Below are 17121 nucleotides of genomic sequence, written 5' to 3'. Positions count from 1 at the left end.
GGAAGGAAGGAAGGAAGGAAGGAAGGAAGGAAAAAGAGGGGGGCTCTAGCAGCCTAGTGGCAAGAAGCTGCTCTGCAATCCTAAAGGTGTGCAGTTCGAATCCACGAGAAGAAGGGGCAATCTCCTCTTGTACCAGTCGGATCCTGTGCCAGTCGGATCCCATACGATGGTACACAAGAAGAAAAAAAAATAAAGGCCCAATCAAGGTCCTAGTCTTTTCCTGGGGTGTCGGATCTAGTTTCTGTATTCCCTCAAGACTCCTTTACTAGATCTCTAGCCCCAGATCTTCTCATCAAACTCTACATCACTTAGAAACAGACCTTCACATCTACCTCCACCACTTACCGGGCGATGTCGGCATCAAAGGACGAGACAGGGGGATTGAGACGCTGGTAGCGACGAATGAAGGAATCCTTGTTGATCTCCCAGATCTCCCGATACATATCCCAGGTCTTGAGGTAGTTCTGCAGCAGGGCTGCATTGGCGGTCATGCCACTGCTGATCTGGGCCTGGATCTTCTTGATGTCCTCATCTCGCTCTTCAGGGACCCAGGAAACACTTCCATTTACTTCCATTCTTCATCAGCCTTTGGCCCACCCCTGGGTGCTGCCCCAGCCCCTCCACTAGAATACCAAGTCCCCCAAAAATGCAACTCAATATGGAGATGTGAAAACAAAGGAACGGAAAGTAAATGCAGAACTCGGCACCTTAACCAGAGAATTCAGACATCTCACTTATTGTATCTGTTGTTGAGTACTGTTCAGTAGGAACTGACTCGTATCTGATCCTCTAGGGCATCTTCAGAGGCAGTAAATTACTCAGGAGACTGCACATCTTTTTCTCACAGAGAAGCTGGTAGATTAAAACTGTGTACCTTTGGATTGGCAGCACAATATCTTATCAATAAGCCACCAGAGCTCTCTTGTATCTTGTTGTTGTTGTGTACCATCATGTCAGAACTGACTCATAGCTGACCCTCCAGTGGGTTTTCAGAGGCAGTAAATTGCAAGGGAGGAGATTGCCCATCTTTCTCTCACCATTGGTATCTAGGGTTCATAAATCCCAGCTGCAATCCTAAATTTGTTTTTCCTAATCCTAAAATCCACCTCAAACCCCTAAGCATCAGTCACCCAACTTCAACAACCATTTCTGTTCCCTACTCTTCCTTCAAGCCATCCCCTCAATCGATGTTTTCTACCAGCTGTGGAGGTATATGGTCCAGAAGATTGGAAACATCCTTAGCCCCTCCTCCTGGCTCTATCTGCTCCTGAGTCTTTGATGATCCCTCCCTCCACTGCCCCACTGATGACTCACCCACAAGTGCATGGATAGGTTCACGATTAAACTTGCACTTGATGAGAATGTCAGGGAGATGGCGGAAGACAGAGATGGTGGAGATAAGGTGGCTGCCAATGTTATTAACGACATCTGCCAGCATCTGCAGAGTGGGTGAGAATTCCACCTGTAGGGGGCACAGAGGGAAGGGCCTTGGCACGGGCCACAGAGGAGCTGAGCCTCAGGAACCGTAAGGCAGAACCAGAGCTTGTGATAAAGATAGAGCCACGGGCCAACCTTTGGAATTAAGGAAAACTGGCAAGTAGAATGAGATAGCTTTTGGGGCACAGAGGGCAAAGTGGTCCCAACCTGTGTCACACCCCCTTGTATATCATTCTGTAGAATAACAAGAATGCGGAAGAGCGGGTTTGGGGTGGTCTTTCCATCTCCATTGATGGCTTTGGACAGCTCTAGCAGCGACCACTTCACATTCAGGCGGAGGGCATCCTCTATCATGTGATCCAAGCGCACTGTGTACTGCATCCACTGCTGCTGAATCTGGTGGGACAAAGAGGGAGAACAGAGACAGTGTGTCCCAGGACCTGAGCACGAGCCATCAAGAAAGGGACAGACCTGGGGCACGAGTACTAAAGGGAGGTCTGACAAGTAAAATGTGGGCTGAACCTAGAACTAAAGCAGAGTGTTCAAGATGCACCAACTGGAGAAAAAGGGCAAAAAGCAAGAGAATAGGCTGATGGGGCCAGGGACCAGGGCTTGCCCGAGCACAAAGCCCCAGGCACAGACTCCACCTCAGGACCGTCGTTCTTGAAGACTTCATAGGAGTTAATCATGATGTCAACCACATCCTGGTGCAGACTCATCAGTTTCTGCAGCACAGCTTCCCGGTGCTCCTTCTGGTCCTCCTCAAATTCCAGGTCCCGGTACACACGCTTGCCACTAATGCGTACCAGCAGCGTCTCCGACATCTCCTGGGCTCGCCAGCCAATAGTGAGGGTCGATGACTTGAACTCATTCATGATCATCTGCACCTGGAGTTAGACCCCACTCATGGCTAAGTCTCCATCTGAGAAGAAGCCCCTGGTTCTAACCCCACCCTCCCACCTGCCTTCCAGCTAGAGGTGGCACCCTCCCCTAGCGCTCAGCTTCTCTCTCACTATTCTTGGGTCTTCTCACCTCTACCCAACCTTCCGGCACTTCTTAGGCCACGCTAACCTTTAGGGTCAACAGGCAAAGACTGTGAGACTTTGACTCACAGATCATGGACACAGTGCCAGGAGGGGCCAGTCCTAAGAAAGGGGCAGCATACTTGCGAGAGTGGGGGATCAGCAAAAGTGAGGCAGCCTCCCTACAAGCTGAACTGACACCCTGACAGCAACAATGAGCTTGAGCAGAGCAGAGACTGAGGGCGGTGCAGGAGGCAAGGTTTTGACGTGTTGTGCATAGGGTGTTGACATGATGGCACCTAACAACAACCAGTGGCCCACCTTGCTGGCATGAATGCGACACTCTGTAATGAAGAAGGCACTGGCCCCCTTCAAAACCCAATGTAGTTTCTTGAGTCCAGGGTGTATCTTCTTATCCAGGAATCGGATACGCTCTTTGAATAGGGCCTGCTCATCTGGGGATAGCATGGCAATAATCCTGTATGGAAGAGAGACCTGTCACTGATGGGACAAGCTCAGAAGAGCCTTCCTCTAAGCCAAAAACCTGATGGGGAAATCTGAACATTCAATGTTCTAGACTAAGACTGGCTAGTAAAACTTCCTGCTATGACAGAAATGTCCTACAATCTGTGGTGGTGAATACATCACCAGCCACGCTTGACTATGAAGCACTTAAAATGTGTGATCTATATAAATGAGTAAACAAGTGCTTGTGGCTGTGTACCATGGAGTCAGAACCCACCTATAGCTCACCCTCTGGTGGGTTTTCAGAGGCAGTTAATTGCACAGAAGGAGACTGCCCATCCTTCTCCCACAGGGAAACTAGTGGGTGAGAATTGTGTGCCTTCAGGATTGCAATGCAGTTTCTTGCCACCAGGCCAGCAGAGTTCCCTAACCAAGTGCTTAGTTACACTTCATTTTACTTTATTAATTGATTTATATTTAAATATTGTTGTCATGTGTCATCGAGTTTCCTGCTACTCACAGGGACACTGTGCCCAATAGCTCTGAACTCTGTGCTTTCCCAAGCCAGTCTCACTGTCTGACACACCTGTCTCCATGACCCCAGTTACTATGTCTTGCCCTCTGTAATTAAAACTGCTACCCTCTGAACCTCGCTCAATAACTTCCTCTTAGAGGTAAATGCAATGAACATTCTCCAGGCTTGATATTTAACATGGTGAGCTAGCTTCCTTCTTGGAACACATTCTAGATGCTGGACCACAATTCTCTACTCTGTCCTTTCCTTCAGTAAAAGTATCTTTCTCTCTCCATTGTCCCTTAGAAGTCTTGTTCAGAGACATAATAACAAATCTGCTTCTCTTCATCTCTCCCTTAAATACTGGGCTTCTTAAAGTTTCTCATCCTGAACCTAGGTAATCTGAGTCCCTCTCTAGAATGATTTTACTTACTCACTCATACAGATTGGGTTGTCTTCTATTAACTGATTTAACTAGTAGCCACAGTACTGGAAGTACAGATCCAGACACTCAAATGAAACTTCTGGTTTCACCCCTATGGACTGTAACTGGGCTGAGAAAGATATTCAACCCAAGCTCTCCTTGCAGAGTTGAGTGTCTAGACACAGGGAGTCAGTGGGGTCCTGGTTCAAGAATGAGATATTATTCTCTGTCCATAATCTTAACCCTACTCAGTCTCATTCCTAGAAGAGTCCAGTCCCACAATTATTCATGGTCCAAGGGTCCTACTGGGTAATGAGATTGGGTTGTTCTTACTTTCTACCCTGAAGCTAGAAAGAAAAATACATGAATCAGAAATATTTGCAGGATTGTAGGAGAGAGCATGCAAAACCACCGCTAGGGTGGACAAATGTAAAGGATGACTAGTGTAGGAAACGGCACATTCATGGGGCAGAGAGGACAAAGAAGATTAAAACCAGTGTGCAGAAGGGCCTCAGCAGAGACTGGAGCCCCACCTATTGTAGTCTCGAGCCACAAGCAGCAGGTTTTCCCGAAGAATTCGCAGATCCTCAGCCCGCTCAGCCACATTCACCACATAATGGGGTATTTCAAACAGCAGCCGCTCCCAGTAATCAATCTCCACAAAGAGAATCTGCAGGAACCTTTCAGAGAAAGAAAATGGAAGCTGTTAAGGAGACTGCTCAAGGGAATAAATGAAAAACAAAAATGGGAAAAGGGTGAGGGGCCAGAAAGCAAGAAGAAATTTAGAGATAAGGAATGGGGACTTTCAGACAAAGAAGGCAGACTGAGCACAGTGTCATTTTCTTTTTTAAGCAAATGCTGATTTTCTAAATGTGTTACATGGGACGCTTCCAGCCTGCACTTACTAGCGGAGCTAAGGAGCTTTGTAATACTTCTCTGAGATGCAAAGGCCAGACCCCAGAAGGGCAAAGGGCTGAGAGAGGAGGCCAATGCCTAGAACAGCCAGGGAGTGGCTTGTGCTGCTGTGAATTACTTAATAGGGTCCTTTTAGCCATCTTGTACCTCTCACAAAATGATTGGGTGAGACTATGCAAATAAAGTACTTGTGTCTCACTAACGGGATTGGAGAGCTTGCTACCATACTAATAAAGTGCCTGGAACTCTTGTGGGAGGTGGGGTCATGCAAATAAGGCATATAGACCCTGAAAAAGGGATTGTCTGTTTTCCACCTCAGTGGGCTTAAAAACAGAGTCAATTCCAGAGCTGAGGCAGGAATCTCAACACCATCAAGAAAGAAGAATCAGGAAAGGAGCAGGTCTCCTTTGGATCCGGGGTCCCTGCAATAAGAATCTCTTATACCCAGGAGACAGAGAGTTGAAACAATAGAGACAGCCAAAAAAGGGGAAAATAGCAGCAGGAGAGTAGCCCGAGACCATATGGTGGACTTCCAGGCCCATGGAGCAAAGTGGCTACAGTGGGCCTACTGACCTGTGGAGGGAGAGAGCTGAGTGCCCTTGGGCAGGAAGCTTCGGAGCCACTTATTAAGGGAGCTAAAGAGCTGCATAAACGCTGGCTTAAATCAAGCAGAGCGAAGAGGAGGCTATGAGGAGCCCTGCATTGCCAAGAGGCACTGGGGGAATATGGAAGTCAGTTACAGTGGTCCTGCACTGAAGGGAGGGGACTTAGTCTACATGCTTCCTGATCCTGTGCATCATCGCAGCATTACAGTCTGAGCTCTGTATGGCCACTTAAACAATTAGAGAGTCAAGCAGAGAAACAGAACACTGTGGAAGAGATGGCTGATGCCACCGTTGGTAAAAAGGTTGCAGAGAGGAGGTATGTTTGACCTCATAGGAGTCAGATTTGGGTTGATGTTGATTCCTCTCTCCCCTTGTGAAGTTAGCTGAGGAAGTTCTTTGATGTCACCATGACACTTTTACGTTTAGTAGGCATGAAATTGTATTTCAGACAGCACAGGGTGGAGGAAGCTATCAAAGGCTTCATTTTTAAGTTTCTGTTTTAAAAATAAAATTACTATAGTTAAATATTACTTTTCTTCTCATTTGACAGTAACTACCTGAATTTCTCAAATCTTCACAGTACATACAAATGGAATCTTTTATAATTCCTGTAATTTATTCAAATACCAAATGTCTCGTATCATATCCAAGAATGCTCTAGAAATTCTTATCAAAAACTAATATCACCCAACTGTTATAAAAGGATTGGCACAGGGGGGTTGTAGGAGAGAATAGGAAAAGAGTAGATAGAAAATGAATGCTGCGTTGGAACAGATGAGGGGAAGAGTGGCCTGAAAGGAATATATGATTAGGTATTATACGTAAGACAACAATCTGGAACAAGAGGTGCATTGCAAAGTGGACTGGAGGAGGGGAGAAGAGGAGGAGGAAGGAAAATGTGCATCAATGAATGAGTGAAAAAAAAAACCCACACACCACAACCTAATATCGAAGTCAATTACTAAAAAGTTCCTGTTATAAAGTAGTAACAATTTTGAAGTAACTAACATGAATGAAACATTGAGTTTGAGCCAGAACATCTGATTTTGAATCATGACTTCTTTAGTTAACAGTTATGTGAAATTAGACCAGACCCAACACTTCTCTCAATTTGTTTCTCTCTCTTTAATGACACCTGATATAAACACTAAGAAAGTACAAAGGATTATAATTTTAAGTGGCTTTCATTGTCACTGCATCCAATGCAGGTATCTGGAAGACGAGAGTTTAAGATATTAAAGTAGGATTTCAGCATGACCCTTGTGCCAAGGGAGCTCTGGTGACCTAGTGCTAAGAAGCTGGGCTACAATCCCGAAGGTATGTGGTTCAAATTTACCAGCTGCTCCATGGGAGAAATACGGGCAAACTCTCCCCATGCGATTAACTGCCTCTGAAAATCCACCAGGAGGTCAGCTATGGGTCAGCTCTGACTCAACGGTTCACAACAACTACTTGGGCCAACAGCACCCATGGAACAATCAATCAGGCAACTTTCTAGGGTTTGGTTTTCTTTATCCTGGAAGAGTTTATATTACTGTAAATATGTACATATACAAAAGCACTCTAATGGCTTAGTGGGTAAGAAGCCACACTGCCAACCCTAAAGCAGGTGGTTCAAATCCTCTGTGAGAGAAAGATGGGCAATCTCCTCCTGTGTTGGGTCAGTTATGAGTAGGTTCTGACTTGATGGCAATGAGAAATAGAAATTCAAAAACACGACAAGACATTTGTCATTTCACCATTTTTTACGCAGTCAATTCTGTGACATTAACACATTTACTTTTTGCTCCGTTCCCAAATCACCAAAATAACAGTAAAGGAATTTTTTTCATTTATTTAACAAAACATAGTTTGGGAACCTAAAAAAAAAAAAAAAGGTTGGGTAAGGATCCAAAATGGTGCTTAAGTTGACCTGGAGGGGCTACCAACTCACAGTGCAGGGCCCTCAGAAGCCCCAGGAGCTGGAGGGACAATGCAGGAGAGGAAGACCCTCGATGAGATGGATTGATTCAGTCACCAGGATAATGGGGATAGGCGTGTCAGAGACATTAAGAGTGGCAAGGGATAGAACAAGGTTTAGGGCTATTGTACATAGAGTCGCTATGAGTGGCAGGTGACTCGATAGCACATAATTAACAACAACAACTGGAAGGGGGAATGAGGGTTGGCTAAATCAGGAAGATCAACTGAAAGTATCAGCAGAAAAATAAAATACAGAATAAAGTTGGCAGAAATTTCTCAGAAAACACAGGATAAGACAAAGAGAGAAGGCAGCGAGGCTGTGTAAGCAAAAAAGGCCTAGAAAACACTTCATCAACAATTTCATAGTGATTACATGTTGAAAGGATTGTTGTTGTTGTTTTTATGTGCTGTTGAATCGCCTGTGACTCATAGTGACTGAATATACAATAGCCCTAAACCCTGCTCTATTCTATGCCAATCTTATTGTCTCTGACACACCTACTCCCATTATCCCAGTCACTAAGTCAATCCATCTCATCGAGGGTCTTCCCCTCCTGCGCTGTCCCTCCACCCTCCCAAGCATGACGTCCTCTCCAAGGATTGATCTCTCCTTGCAACATGTCCAAAGTAGGTCAAATGAAGTTTCAGAATCCTTGTCTCCAAGGAGCAGCCTGGCTTTACCCTCTCCAGGATGAAACTGTTTGTTCTCCAAGATGTCCATGGTATATTCAGTACACTTCTCCAGCACCAATTACACTTTGGAAATAAATGGGTCAAATATTAAAATTACTTTCACTTGTTTCTCTTTTTTTATTAATACAGATGCTGGGAAATTTTAAATTACGTATCTGGGACTCAGCTGATTTGTTCTTTTACCACCTCACATTCCTCAAATGGCCTTCTCATTTCAATGGTCAAATGGAACTCTCCACGTCTGACATTACATCTTCAGCCAACTCATTCCTGAGCCCACCTTGTCCCTATCATCCCACAACTTGCACTACGTTCTTTTCTCCCCATCTCCCTGTTCTGATCTCACAGAAGCTTGTAGGCCCCCGGCCCCTGGTCTATCAGTCCCCTCCCACGTCCATGTTCTCGGAAGACCCTGCTGTCATCACCTTAACCACTAGCCTTGCTCCTTCATCTGAGACACCAAGCTCTGAGCTTGGCTGAATCTAGCCAGCTTCCTCTGTAGACAGAGCCCCCTCAGTCACACTCCTGGGTTCCTTTCCCTAATCCGCTCTCCCTTCTGCCCCCAGTTTGATCATCAGTAAACCTACTTTTCTCAAAACCTGGTTTTTCTTTCTCTTCCTTAGCAAAAAAACTTCACCTCTTAAACCACAGAAATTAAAAAAAAAGCAGTAAGACGAAAACCCCTCTATTCCTTGACTGCTGTTGTGTACCATAGATTTGAAATTGACCCTTAGCTGACCCTCTGGTGGTTTTTCAGAGGCAGGAGGAGATTGCCCACCCATCCTTCTGCAGAGCAGCTGGTGGCCTCAAACCGCACGGCTTCAGAATTGCAGTGCAGCTCCTAGCTACAAGGCCACCAACAATCTATTTCCTTGATACAAAACTTAAAACCTTAACTGCACACTCAATCTTCCTTCCATTGATGATAGTGGAGTCTCTCCCCTCCAGTCCAAGGCTCTAGGTTCCAGAACTGTTCCTGTCTGCTTTCTTAGATACCATTTCTCTTGTTCTATACCTTCAACCTATTGATTCTTTCTCATCAACATCTAGCTGTTCCCAGGTAGCCACAATTTAAAAACAAAAGCAATTTTGCCTTGACCCTGTATCGTTCTCTAGGTACCACACTCATCCTCCCCTCACAGCCTATCTTCTTTATAGCGTTGTCCTCCAAAACGCCCTTCACTTCCTCTCTTCCCATGCACCCTCCTCTGAAAGCCTGCTTCCATTCCACGACCCTTCACCTCTAACACTGCTCTAGGCAAGTTGTTCTTATAGCTAAAAACAGTGAACACTTCCCACACTTTATACTCCTCAGTCTATAGAGTACTCTTTAACTCTAACTTTATATATAGCTTTAATTACAGATTCCTTTTCCAGAGGAAGCCTCTGTCCCTAGATGTTGTGCCACCATTCTCCTCCTCTCTGCCCTCTCCTTCAGTAAAATCACTTTCTCTCTTCATTGTCCCCTGGAAGCATCATCAAGCTAGGCACCAGAGATAAAAAGTTTTTTAAAAAAATCTCTTTTCTCTGTTGGGGCTCCTCAAGGTCCTTCTCACTCAGCACCTCTCTCCCTAGGTAATCTCACTCACTTGCCTGGCTTAAGTTGCCTTCTATATGCTGAGGATTCCCAAGAATGCATTGCTAACCTGAGTTCTAGTCCCCTAGCACTGAGTACTACTGTCTGCTGGACAGCTCGCCCTGGCTGTCCCACAGGCTCCTCAAACTGAGTGTGCCAGACAAACAGGTTCATCTTCTTACCTGCTGACTTGGAATTCCTATCTCAAGGACTAGCACCACTCCATTGGCTAGCACAAAGAACAAATAGCACCATTCCACTGTCTAACCAAAAGAGCACACACAAACCTGTCTTAGAGGAAGCACAGTCGGAGTGCTTCTTGGAGACAAGGATGGGGAAATTTCGTGTTGTATACTTTGGGCATATTGTCATGAGGGGCCAGTCTTTAGAAAAATACATCATGCTTCAAAAAGTAGAAAGTCAGCGAAAGAGAGGAAGACCCTCAATGAGATGGACTGACTGCAACAATGGTCTTGAGCTTCACAGAGATAGTGAGAGTGGAGCAGGACAGGACGAGGTCCCAAAGTGTTGTCTGTAGAATCGCTGTGAGCCAGAGTGGACTCTGATGCACATAATTGCTGAGGCTGACTCTACAGCATCTTACAGCAACAGTATTATCTAATCCTGACTATGCATCCTCCCTTGGCCTCACTTTCCAACATCTAACCAATCTCCAATGCCTTATGGTTTTATATTAAAAATCAAAGTCCACAGCTTCAAGGCAAATTATGATAACTGCCAAGTGACATTTGGCCTAAAGTTTAGCCACTGAGTGCATGGTCCATTGCAACGTACTGATAAGGAATTCTAGGTAAAGAGGCAACACTCAGGACCAAGCACAGATGAGGCAGACGCTATTGCTACATTCATATTAGAGAGAGAGAGAGGCCATAGAATGACTTTTTATGCACAATCTGTCAAATTTTAAAGGTTGACCATGAATTCAATTTAAAAAAATAATTATAAGGGGAGACCTCTGGACTACTGGCAATGATCTCTCTCAACCTAGGTGGCAGAACAAGGGTATTTGTTACAGTAAACAGGTGATCTTCATGTATGTGTAACATGTTGTTATGTACCTCCAGGTCGGAATCAACACATAGCTGACCCACCAGCAGGTTTTCAGAGACAGTACATCACAAGAGAATAGAGTGCCCATCTCTTCTTCTTGAGGAGCAGCTGGTGGATTCAGACCACATATCTTTGCACTGGCACCACAATTCCTGACCATTAAGCCACCAGAGCTCCCTATGTGTGACAAACTTAAAGGTAAAATGATTTTAAGCATTAAGATTCTTTTTAAAACTAGCTATATCCAAAATTAATCTATAAAACCAAGTTTTACAATATAAAAACTATAACCGATTAGACATTAGACTGGATGACAAGAGATTAGCTGTAATTTTAAAAGTAAAAATAAAATACCAGCATTATCATATGTGTATGCGATTATCTTTATGCATACACACACATATATGGAAAAATAACTTACAGACATAAAATAATATTTCAATAAATTGAAAGAAAAGGCTATTCTTAGAAAGACTCAAATTAACAAAGACGTTCATTCTCCTTAAATTAACCCATAAATTTTTCCCAGTCCTATAAAAATAAGAGCAAGACTATTTTGGGAATTAAACAAATTGATTCTAAAATTCTTATGGGAAATCAATGTTAAGAATAGCCAAGAAAACTCTGAAAAAGGAGAGCAATGAGGGTAGTAATCAAACGGCATGGTTCCCGCACATGAACAGGCAGAGCGGAACTTTTTCTGAAATGAGACTGTTCAACCAACCAGACATGTAGGAAAAAACTCAAGTTGTATCTCTACCTCTCTCTCTACACCAAAATAAATCCCAAATGGATCAAAGATCCAAATGTAAGGAGAAAGACACCACAAAGTCCAAAAATAGAGAAGATCTTTTTTGAAACTAAAACATCTTGAACCAAATTAGACTTTCTCTCTTCTCTTTCTCCCCACCCCCACCCCCACCCCAGGAAAGCATGGTTTTCTATCTCGAGTAAAATGGAATTGGGTTGTAACATATTACAAAAACTGGAATAGCTAAGAAAATTTTTAGGAAATTATTCTTTCTGATCACAAAGAAGAAAAGGTCCCATGACCTTTAGATGGTCACAGAAGAACAAATCCTGTATGTTCTCACTTACATGAATTATGCAAATTTATCAAACCTAAGATTGTTAGTGAACCTTTGAGCTGTAGTGTTGACAAAGATATCAAATAGACCATGGGATGACAAAAATAAAAACAAACAAAAAAACCCAACAATAAATTTATCTTGGAAGCATTTCGGCCAACATGCTCCTCAGAAGTATGGACGGTGAGGCTTTGCCTCCTATACTTTGGGCAAGCTATCAGAAAGGGCCAGTCCCACAGACGAGAGCCACAGATAGGCAAGGGAGTAGAGAGGAAGCTCCCACTCACTTGCTTTAAGTGTGGCTCTGAAGGACACTTGGCCAATGTGGCCCACATCAGGTCCTCGTGGCAGACAGGACTGACAGGCCCCAGCTCCCATCTGGAAACAAAGGAGGACACTTCAACGATTTAGACCCTCCCAGAAGAGCCGTGGATGAGCATTAACATTACTGGTTGCAACACCTCCATGATACATCTTCAAGGATATGAACATGTACGGCTAAGCACAATTAATAACAGTGCATCTAAATTCCAAAATCAATCTCCATAATAGTCTATGTGTTTCCTACTACCAAAGGAGCCCTTTAGAGTAGTGAGAGAAGATCTTTACCCTGAAACCCACAACGTCCCTTTTCAGCAGGAAGTAGCTAAGAGAATACGCCATCCCCTTTTCCTTATGAATCAGGGTGAAGTCTCTCTCAGGGAGGAGTGACAGGGAATGGCAGGGACACACTGACAAAGGAGATTAATCAGAACTGGCTTTGACAAGCACTGTGGCAATTGGACAATTAAAACAGACATTTGGTGGGGGGAAGAAGAACGAACTGGGGAGGAGGGTAGGGAAAACAGTGCAACAATGAATGAATGAGAACCCAAAATCTCTGTAAATGTTCATTAAAACTAATAAAATTTAATAATAATTTAAAAAAAATAAAATGTTCATTAGAGAATAAATTACCATATTTTAAAACAGAAGAAAAAAAAAAAAAAAAAGAAAGGGCCAGTCCTTGGAGAAAGACATTGTGTGTGCTAAGGAGGGAGTCAGCAAAAAAGAGGAAGACCCTCAAGGACATGAACTGACACACTGGCTACAGCAACAGATTTAGACACAACAGAGATCATACTGATGGTACAGGATGAGGCATAGTTTCCAGTCGATTGCACAAAGGACCATTGTGAGCTGGAACCAACTCAAGACCACCTAACAACAACAACAAGAGAGATAGAGGAGGAGAGAAGGAATTTCTGCAAAGGGTGCATTGGGTGTATGTTAATGGTGGTGGAATAATCTGAAAAAGAGTATTAAGAATGGGTGTGCAACCCCAACAAGAAAAAGGTAAACAACCCAACTGCAGAATGGGCACAGGATAGAAATAGACACTTTACCAAAGAAGACATTCAGATGGCAACATACACACGAAGAAATGCTCAACATCCCTAGCTGTCAGAGAGATGCCAATCAAAACAACTATGAGACCTTTCTACAAAGATAGCACTAAATGCAAATAAGGAAGACCCTGCCCCTCCCAAAATTGAAGCCAAAGCAAAGGCATCAAAGGACAAGAAGGCAGTTCTGGAGGGCATCTGCCCACAGAAAGGAGAAGATCCACACGTCTCCCAACTTCTGGCAGCCTAAGACACAGACTCCAAAGGCAGCCCAAATACCCCCAGAAGAGCGTCCCCAGGAGAAAGAAGCTTGACCACTATGCCATCATCAAGATTCCCCTGACCACTGAGTCAATCATGAAGAAGACAGAGGATAACAACACATTTACATTCATTGTGGACGTCAAGGCCAACAAGCACCAAACCAAACAAGCTGTAAAGAATCTCCATAACATTGATGTCATAGAGGTCAACACCTTGATTAGACCTGATGAGGAGAAGAAGGCCTGTGTTCAGCTTGCTCCTGACTATTATACTCTGGATGTTGCCAACAAAATTGGAATCATCTAAACTGAGTCTAGCCAGCTAATACCAAATATAAATTTTTCTCACCAAAAAAAAAAAAAAACAACCAACAACTATATCATCTTACCCCAGCAACAATAGCAAAGTTCAACAGGGTACCAAACAACAAATGATGGTGAGGTTGTGAAGAGATTAGAACTCTTATTCACTGCTGGATCAGAATATAAAATGGTACAGCCACTTTAGAAGGCAGTCTGATGCTTTCTCATTGAGTTGGAAATTGAAATACCATTTGACCCAGCAATTCCACTACTGGGAATATACTCTAAAGAAACTAGAGTCACAACTCACAGATGTATGCACACCCATGTTTAGTGCTACATTATTCATAATAGCAAAGAGATAAAAGCAGCACAAGAGTTCATCAATTAAAAAAAAGAAAAAACCCAACTATGGTACATTCACATAATGGGATATTATACAGCACTGAAAAGCAATGTACTCATAAAACACTACACAACATGAGTGAGTCTGGAAGACATTATGCCGCGTGAAATATCTTGGCCTAAAAAAGGCAAATACCGCATAATGCCACTGTTATAAAATAGGATTGACATTGAGGGTTTGGGGAAGAATAGGAAAAGAGTTGATAGATAATGAACTCTGCCTTGGAACAGATGAGAGGAAGAACTGTCTGAAAGGAATTGCAAAGTGGACTGGGGGAGAGGGAAGGAAGAGAGAGAGGAAAATGTGCAACAGTGAATGAATTTTAAAATATTAATGGGGAAGGGGGGCGTAATCATAGGGTCCCACAATTTGGTGGGTGGAGGGAGGGGCAGGTAAAGGAAAGGGGAAAATGGAGTGTGGAAAACAATGTAGATGAACTTTGTAAGTAAACCAATATAAATTTTTAAATAATAATAATATTTAAAAAAAGAATGGGTATACAACTTCATTGTAATCAATGTCATTTAATTATACATATAAGAGTTGTTGAATCAGTGTGTGTTGTTTTGTATATTTTCACCATACACACAAAAAAGTTCACATGCAGAGACATGCTCATCATGACACTTTACACTCTGAGTATTACTGAAATGTTGTTTGGAAGAGGCATTGAGGTGACATTTTCAGAATATTTTCTGTTTGCCTATAGAATAGACAAGCACTGAGCTAACAGAATGGAAGAAAATATCACATGTCAATTTTTGGAAAGGATTATATTTTCACCTTCTTCATTGGAGAAGAATCTTCCAGTGAAGGAAATTAGTCTCAAGTTCTCATTTAACATAAATGAGAGTTTCTCAAGACAACAGTAGAAATGCTGATTTTTCAAACCTTGAAGGTCTCCACTAATGTATGTGATATTTTTAAAACTGTGTCAAATTCTTTGAAGTGACTAAATGACACTTTTATATAAACAGAAATGAACAATGGGTCACCAGCCATTCCATGACAGCCTCCAAGATAGAAGTGAAAGGCCATAAAAGGGGAAATGACTTCCAACCCAGTCAAACATCCAACAAGGAGGCGGAAAACAGATGTGGTCCATCAAGCAAGAACGAAAGAATTTTTCATGCCATGTGTTATTTGAAGGGAGCTCCTTAATGACACACTCCTACACTCCACCAAAACAAAGGGATAAACCAACAAACAAAAAATACAAAAAGAAGTAGTGGCTGAACAGGGAAAGCTCAGAGAAACCTCAGGAGACCACTCTGTCTCGAAACAATTCACACACACACACACACACAGAGTCCAGTGCTCCTGGAAGAACATGAGAAACATGAAACCGGTAATCTGATATGCCAGATAGTGAGGAAACTTTGGGGCTTTTTCTTACATTCACTGATTTTCTAAAAAGTTTGTTTTATATTGGTTTGCTTACAAAGTTTGTACACATTGTGTTTCACACTATAATTCATTCATATTGTGCTTCATATAATTATTCCATTCATTATGGGGTTTTTCTTTTTTTATTATAATACTGGGTTTATTTACAAAGTTATAATACATTGCATTTCACACAGGAGCTTTCCCATTTCCTTCACTCATTTCCTTGACTCATCAAATTGTATAACCTTATAATTAACATCCCCTCCCATACTCACCCCCTGCTTCCACCCTCCACCCCCTTGGGTCCTCACACTTATTCTACAATGATGGTTTTATGCAATATTTGCCCTTGTGGAACTGAATTATTTCACTCAGCATAATGCTCTCCAGTCCCTCGAAGTTAGGTAGTAATTGACCAAAATCATTGTTCCTGCGTGCTGTGTAATATTCCATTGTGTGAATGTACCATAATTTCTCAATCCATTCCATTGTGGTTGGACATAGCACACTCCCTGACCTCAAACCCTACTACACAGCAGTACTAACGAAAACAGCATGGTACATAGACCAAACGGAACAGAATTGAGAACCCAGAAATAGACCCAACTATCTACGGTCAACTGATAATAGACAAGGAAATCAAACCTATCAAATGGGGAAATTATAATCTCTTCAACTAACAGTGCTGGCAAAACTGGGCTGCTACCTGCAGAAAGCTGAAACAGGACCCACATCTCACACAATACACAAAAATCACCTCAGTATGGATCAGAGATCTGGGAGTAAAGCCCAAATCCATAAAATTCATAAGAGACAAACTGGGATCATACATAGAAGGCCTAGTCTACAGTATAAAGCGACTGCCAAATACAGCCAGAAGTGTACAGTCTCAAGAGAAAACTTTTATTGGCAGATTGTGAAAAATTAATGATCATGAAACAATAGCCTAACAAAAAGTGAGGCAGTTATTAATCTCATACAAAAAGAAAATATTTCACAAGCAGTAAGTAACAGTAACAGAATTTTAACAGATATACTGAATACTGACTTCATCAAAGTGTGTTGCAGCTACAGTGGGGAGGTGGAGGGTACACTCTGTGGCAGCAGTTCTAGCCACAGAAGCATGTCTGTTCTTCCAAACTAAGGCTTTGCATTTACCTCGGTTCTTAAGCACTAGGACCAGTCCACTTGATGCCAACAGTGCATCAAAATGTTGTTTTCATATTCTCATCCTGACAAGATTTGCAAAATAATTTTAAAGCAAATATCACCATACCTTTTCAACTTGTATGCAAAACAGATTATCCGGGAGGCTGGGCTCTATGAGGAGAAATGTGGGATCAAGATTGGTGGAAGATCTATCAACAATCTGAGGTATGCAGATGATACAACCCTGCTTGCTGAAACTGAGGAGGACTTACTGCTTACTGTAGAGGGTCAAGGATTGCAGCCTACAATATGGATTGAGGCTCAATGTCAAGAAGACAAAGATTCTCACCACCTGACCAATTGGCAGCATCAGGATGGATGGTGAAGAGATTGAGATTGTTCACAGCTTTAGTTTGCTTGGCTCCACAGTCAACACTCTCGGCACCAGTAGCCA

At 42.8% G+C, this 17121-nt stretch overlaps 1 protein-coding gene across 1 annotated transcript in view; it reads right to left on the bottom strand.

Moving 5' to 3' along the window:
* DNAH2 (dynein, axonemal, heavy chain 2) overlaps positions 1-17121 on the bottom strand; it is a 252966-nt gene that overhangs the window by 146969 nt on the left and 88876 nt on the right. Inside the window, exons 14-19 of the mRNA XM_006899178.1 lie at positions 4396-4542; positions 2781-2937; positions 2085-2324; positions 1645-1833; positions 1315-1462; positions 346-538 (exon numbers count right to left, since the gene is read on the bottom strand). Of these exons, the coding sequence (XP_006899240.1) occupies positions 346-538; positions 1315-1462; positions 1645-1833; positions 2085-2324; positions 2781-2937; positions 4396-4542 (1074 nt within the window). The remainder of the gene's footprint in view (positions 1-345; positions 539-1314; positions 1463-1644; positions 1834-2084; positions 2325-2780; positions 2938-4395; positions 4543-17121) is intronic.

This window comes from Elephantulus edwardii, unplaced genomic scaffold, assembly GCF_000299155.1.
Source record: "Elephantulus edwardii isolate Elephantulus edwardi_28Jun2011 unplaced genomic scaffold, EleEdw1.0 scaffold00246, whole genome shotgun sequence".
NCBI lineage: Eukaryota > Metazoa > Chordata > Mammalia > Macroscelidea > Macroscelididae > Elephantulus > Elephantulus edwardii.
This window is presented reverse-complemented; position numbering and strand designations above follow the sequence as displayed.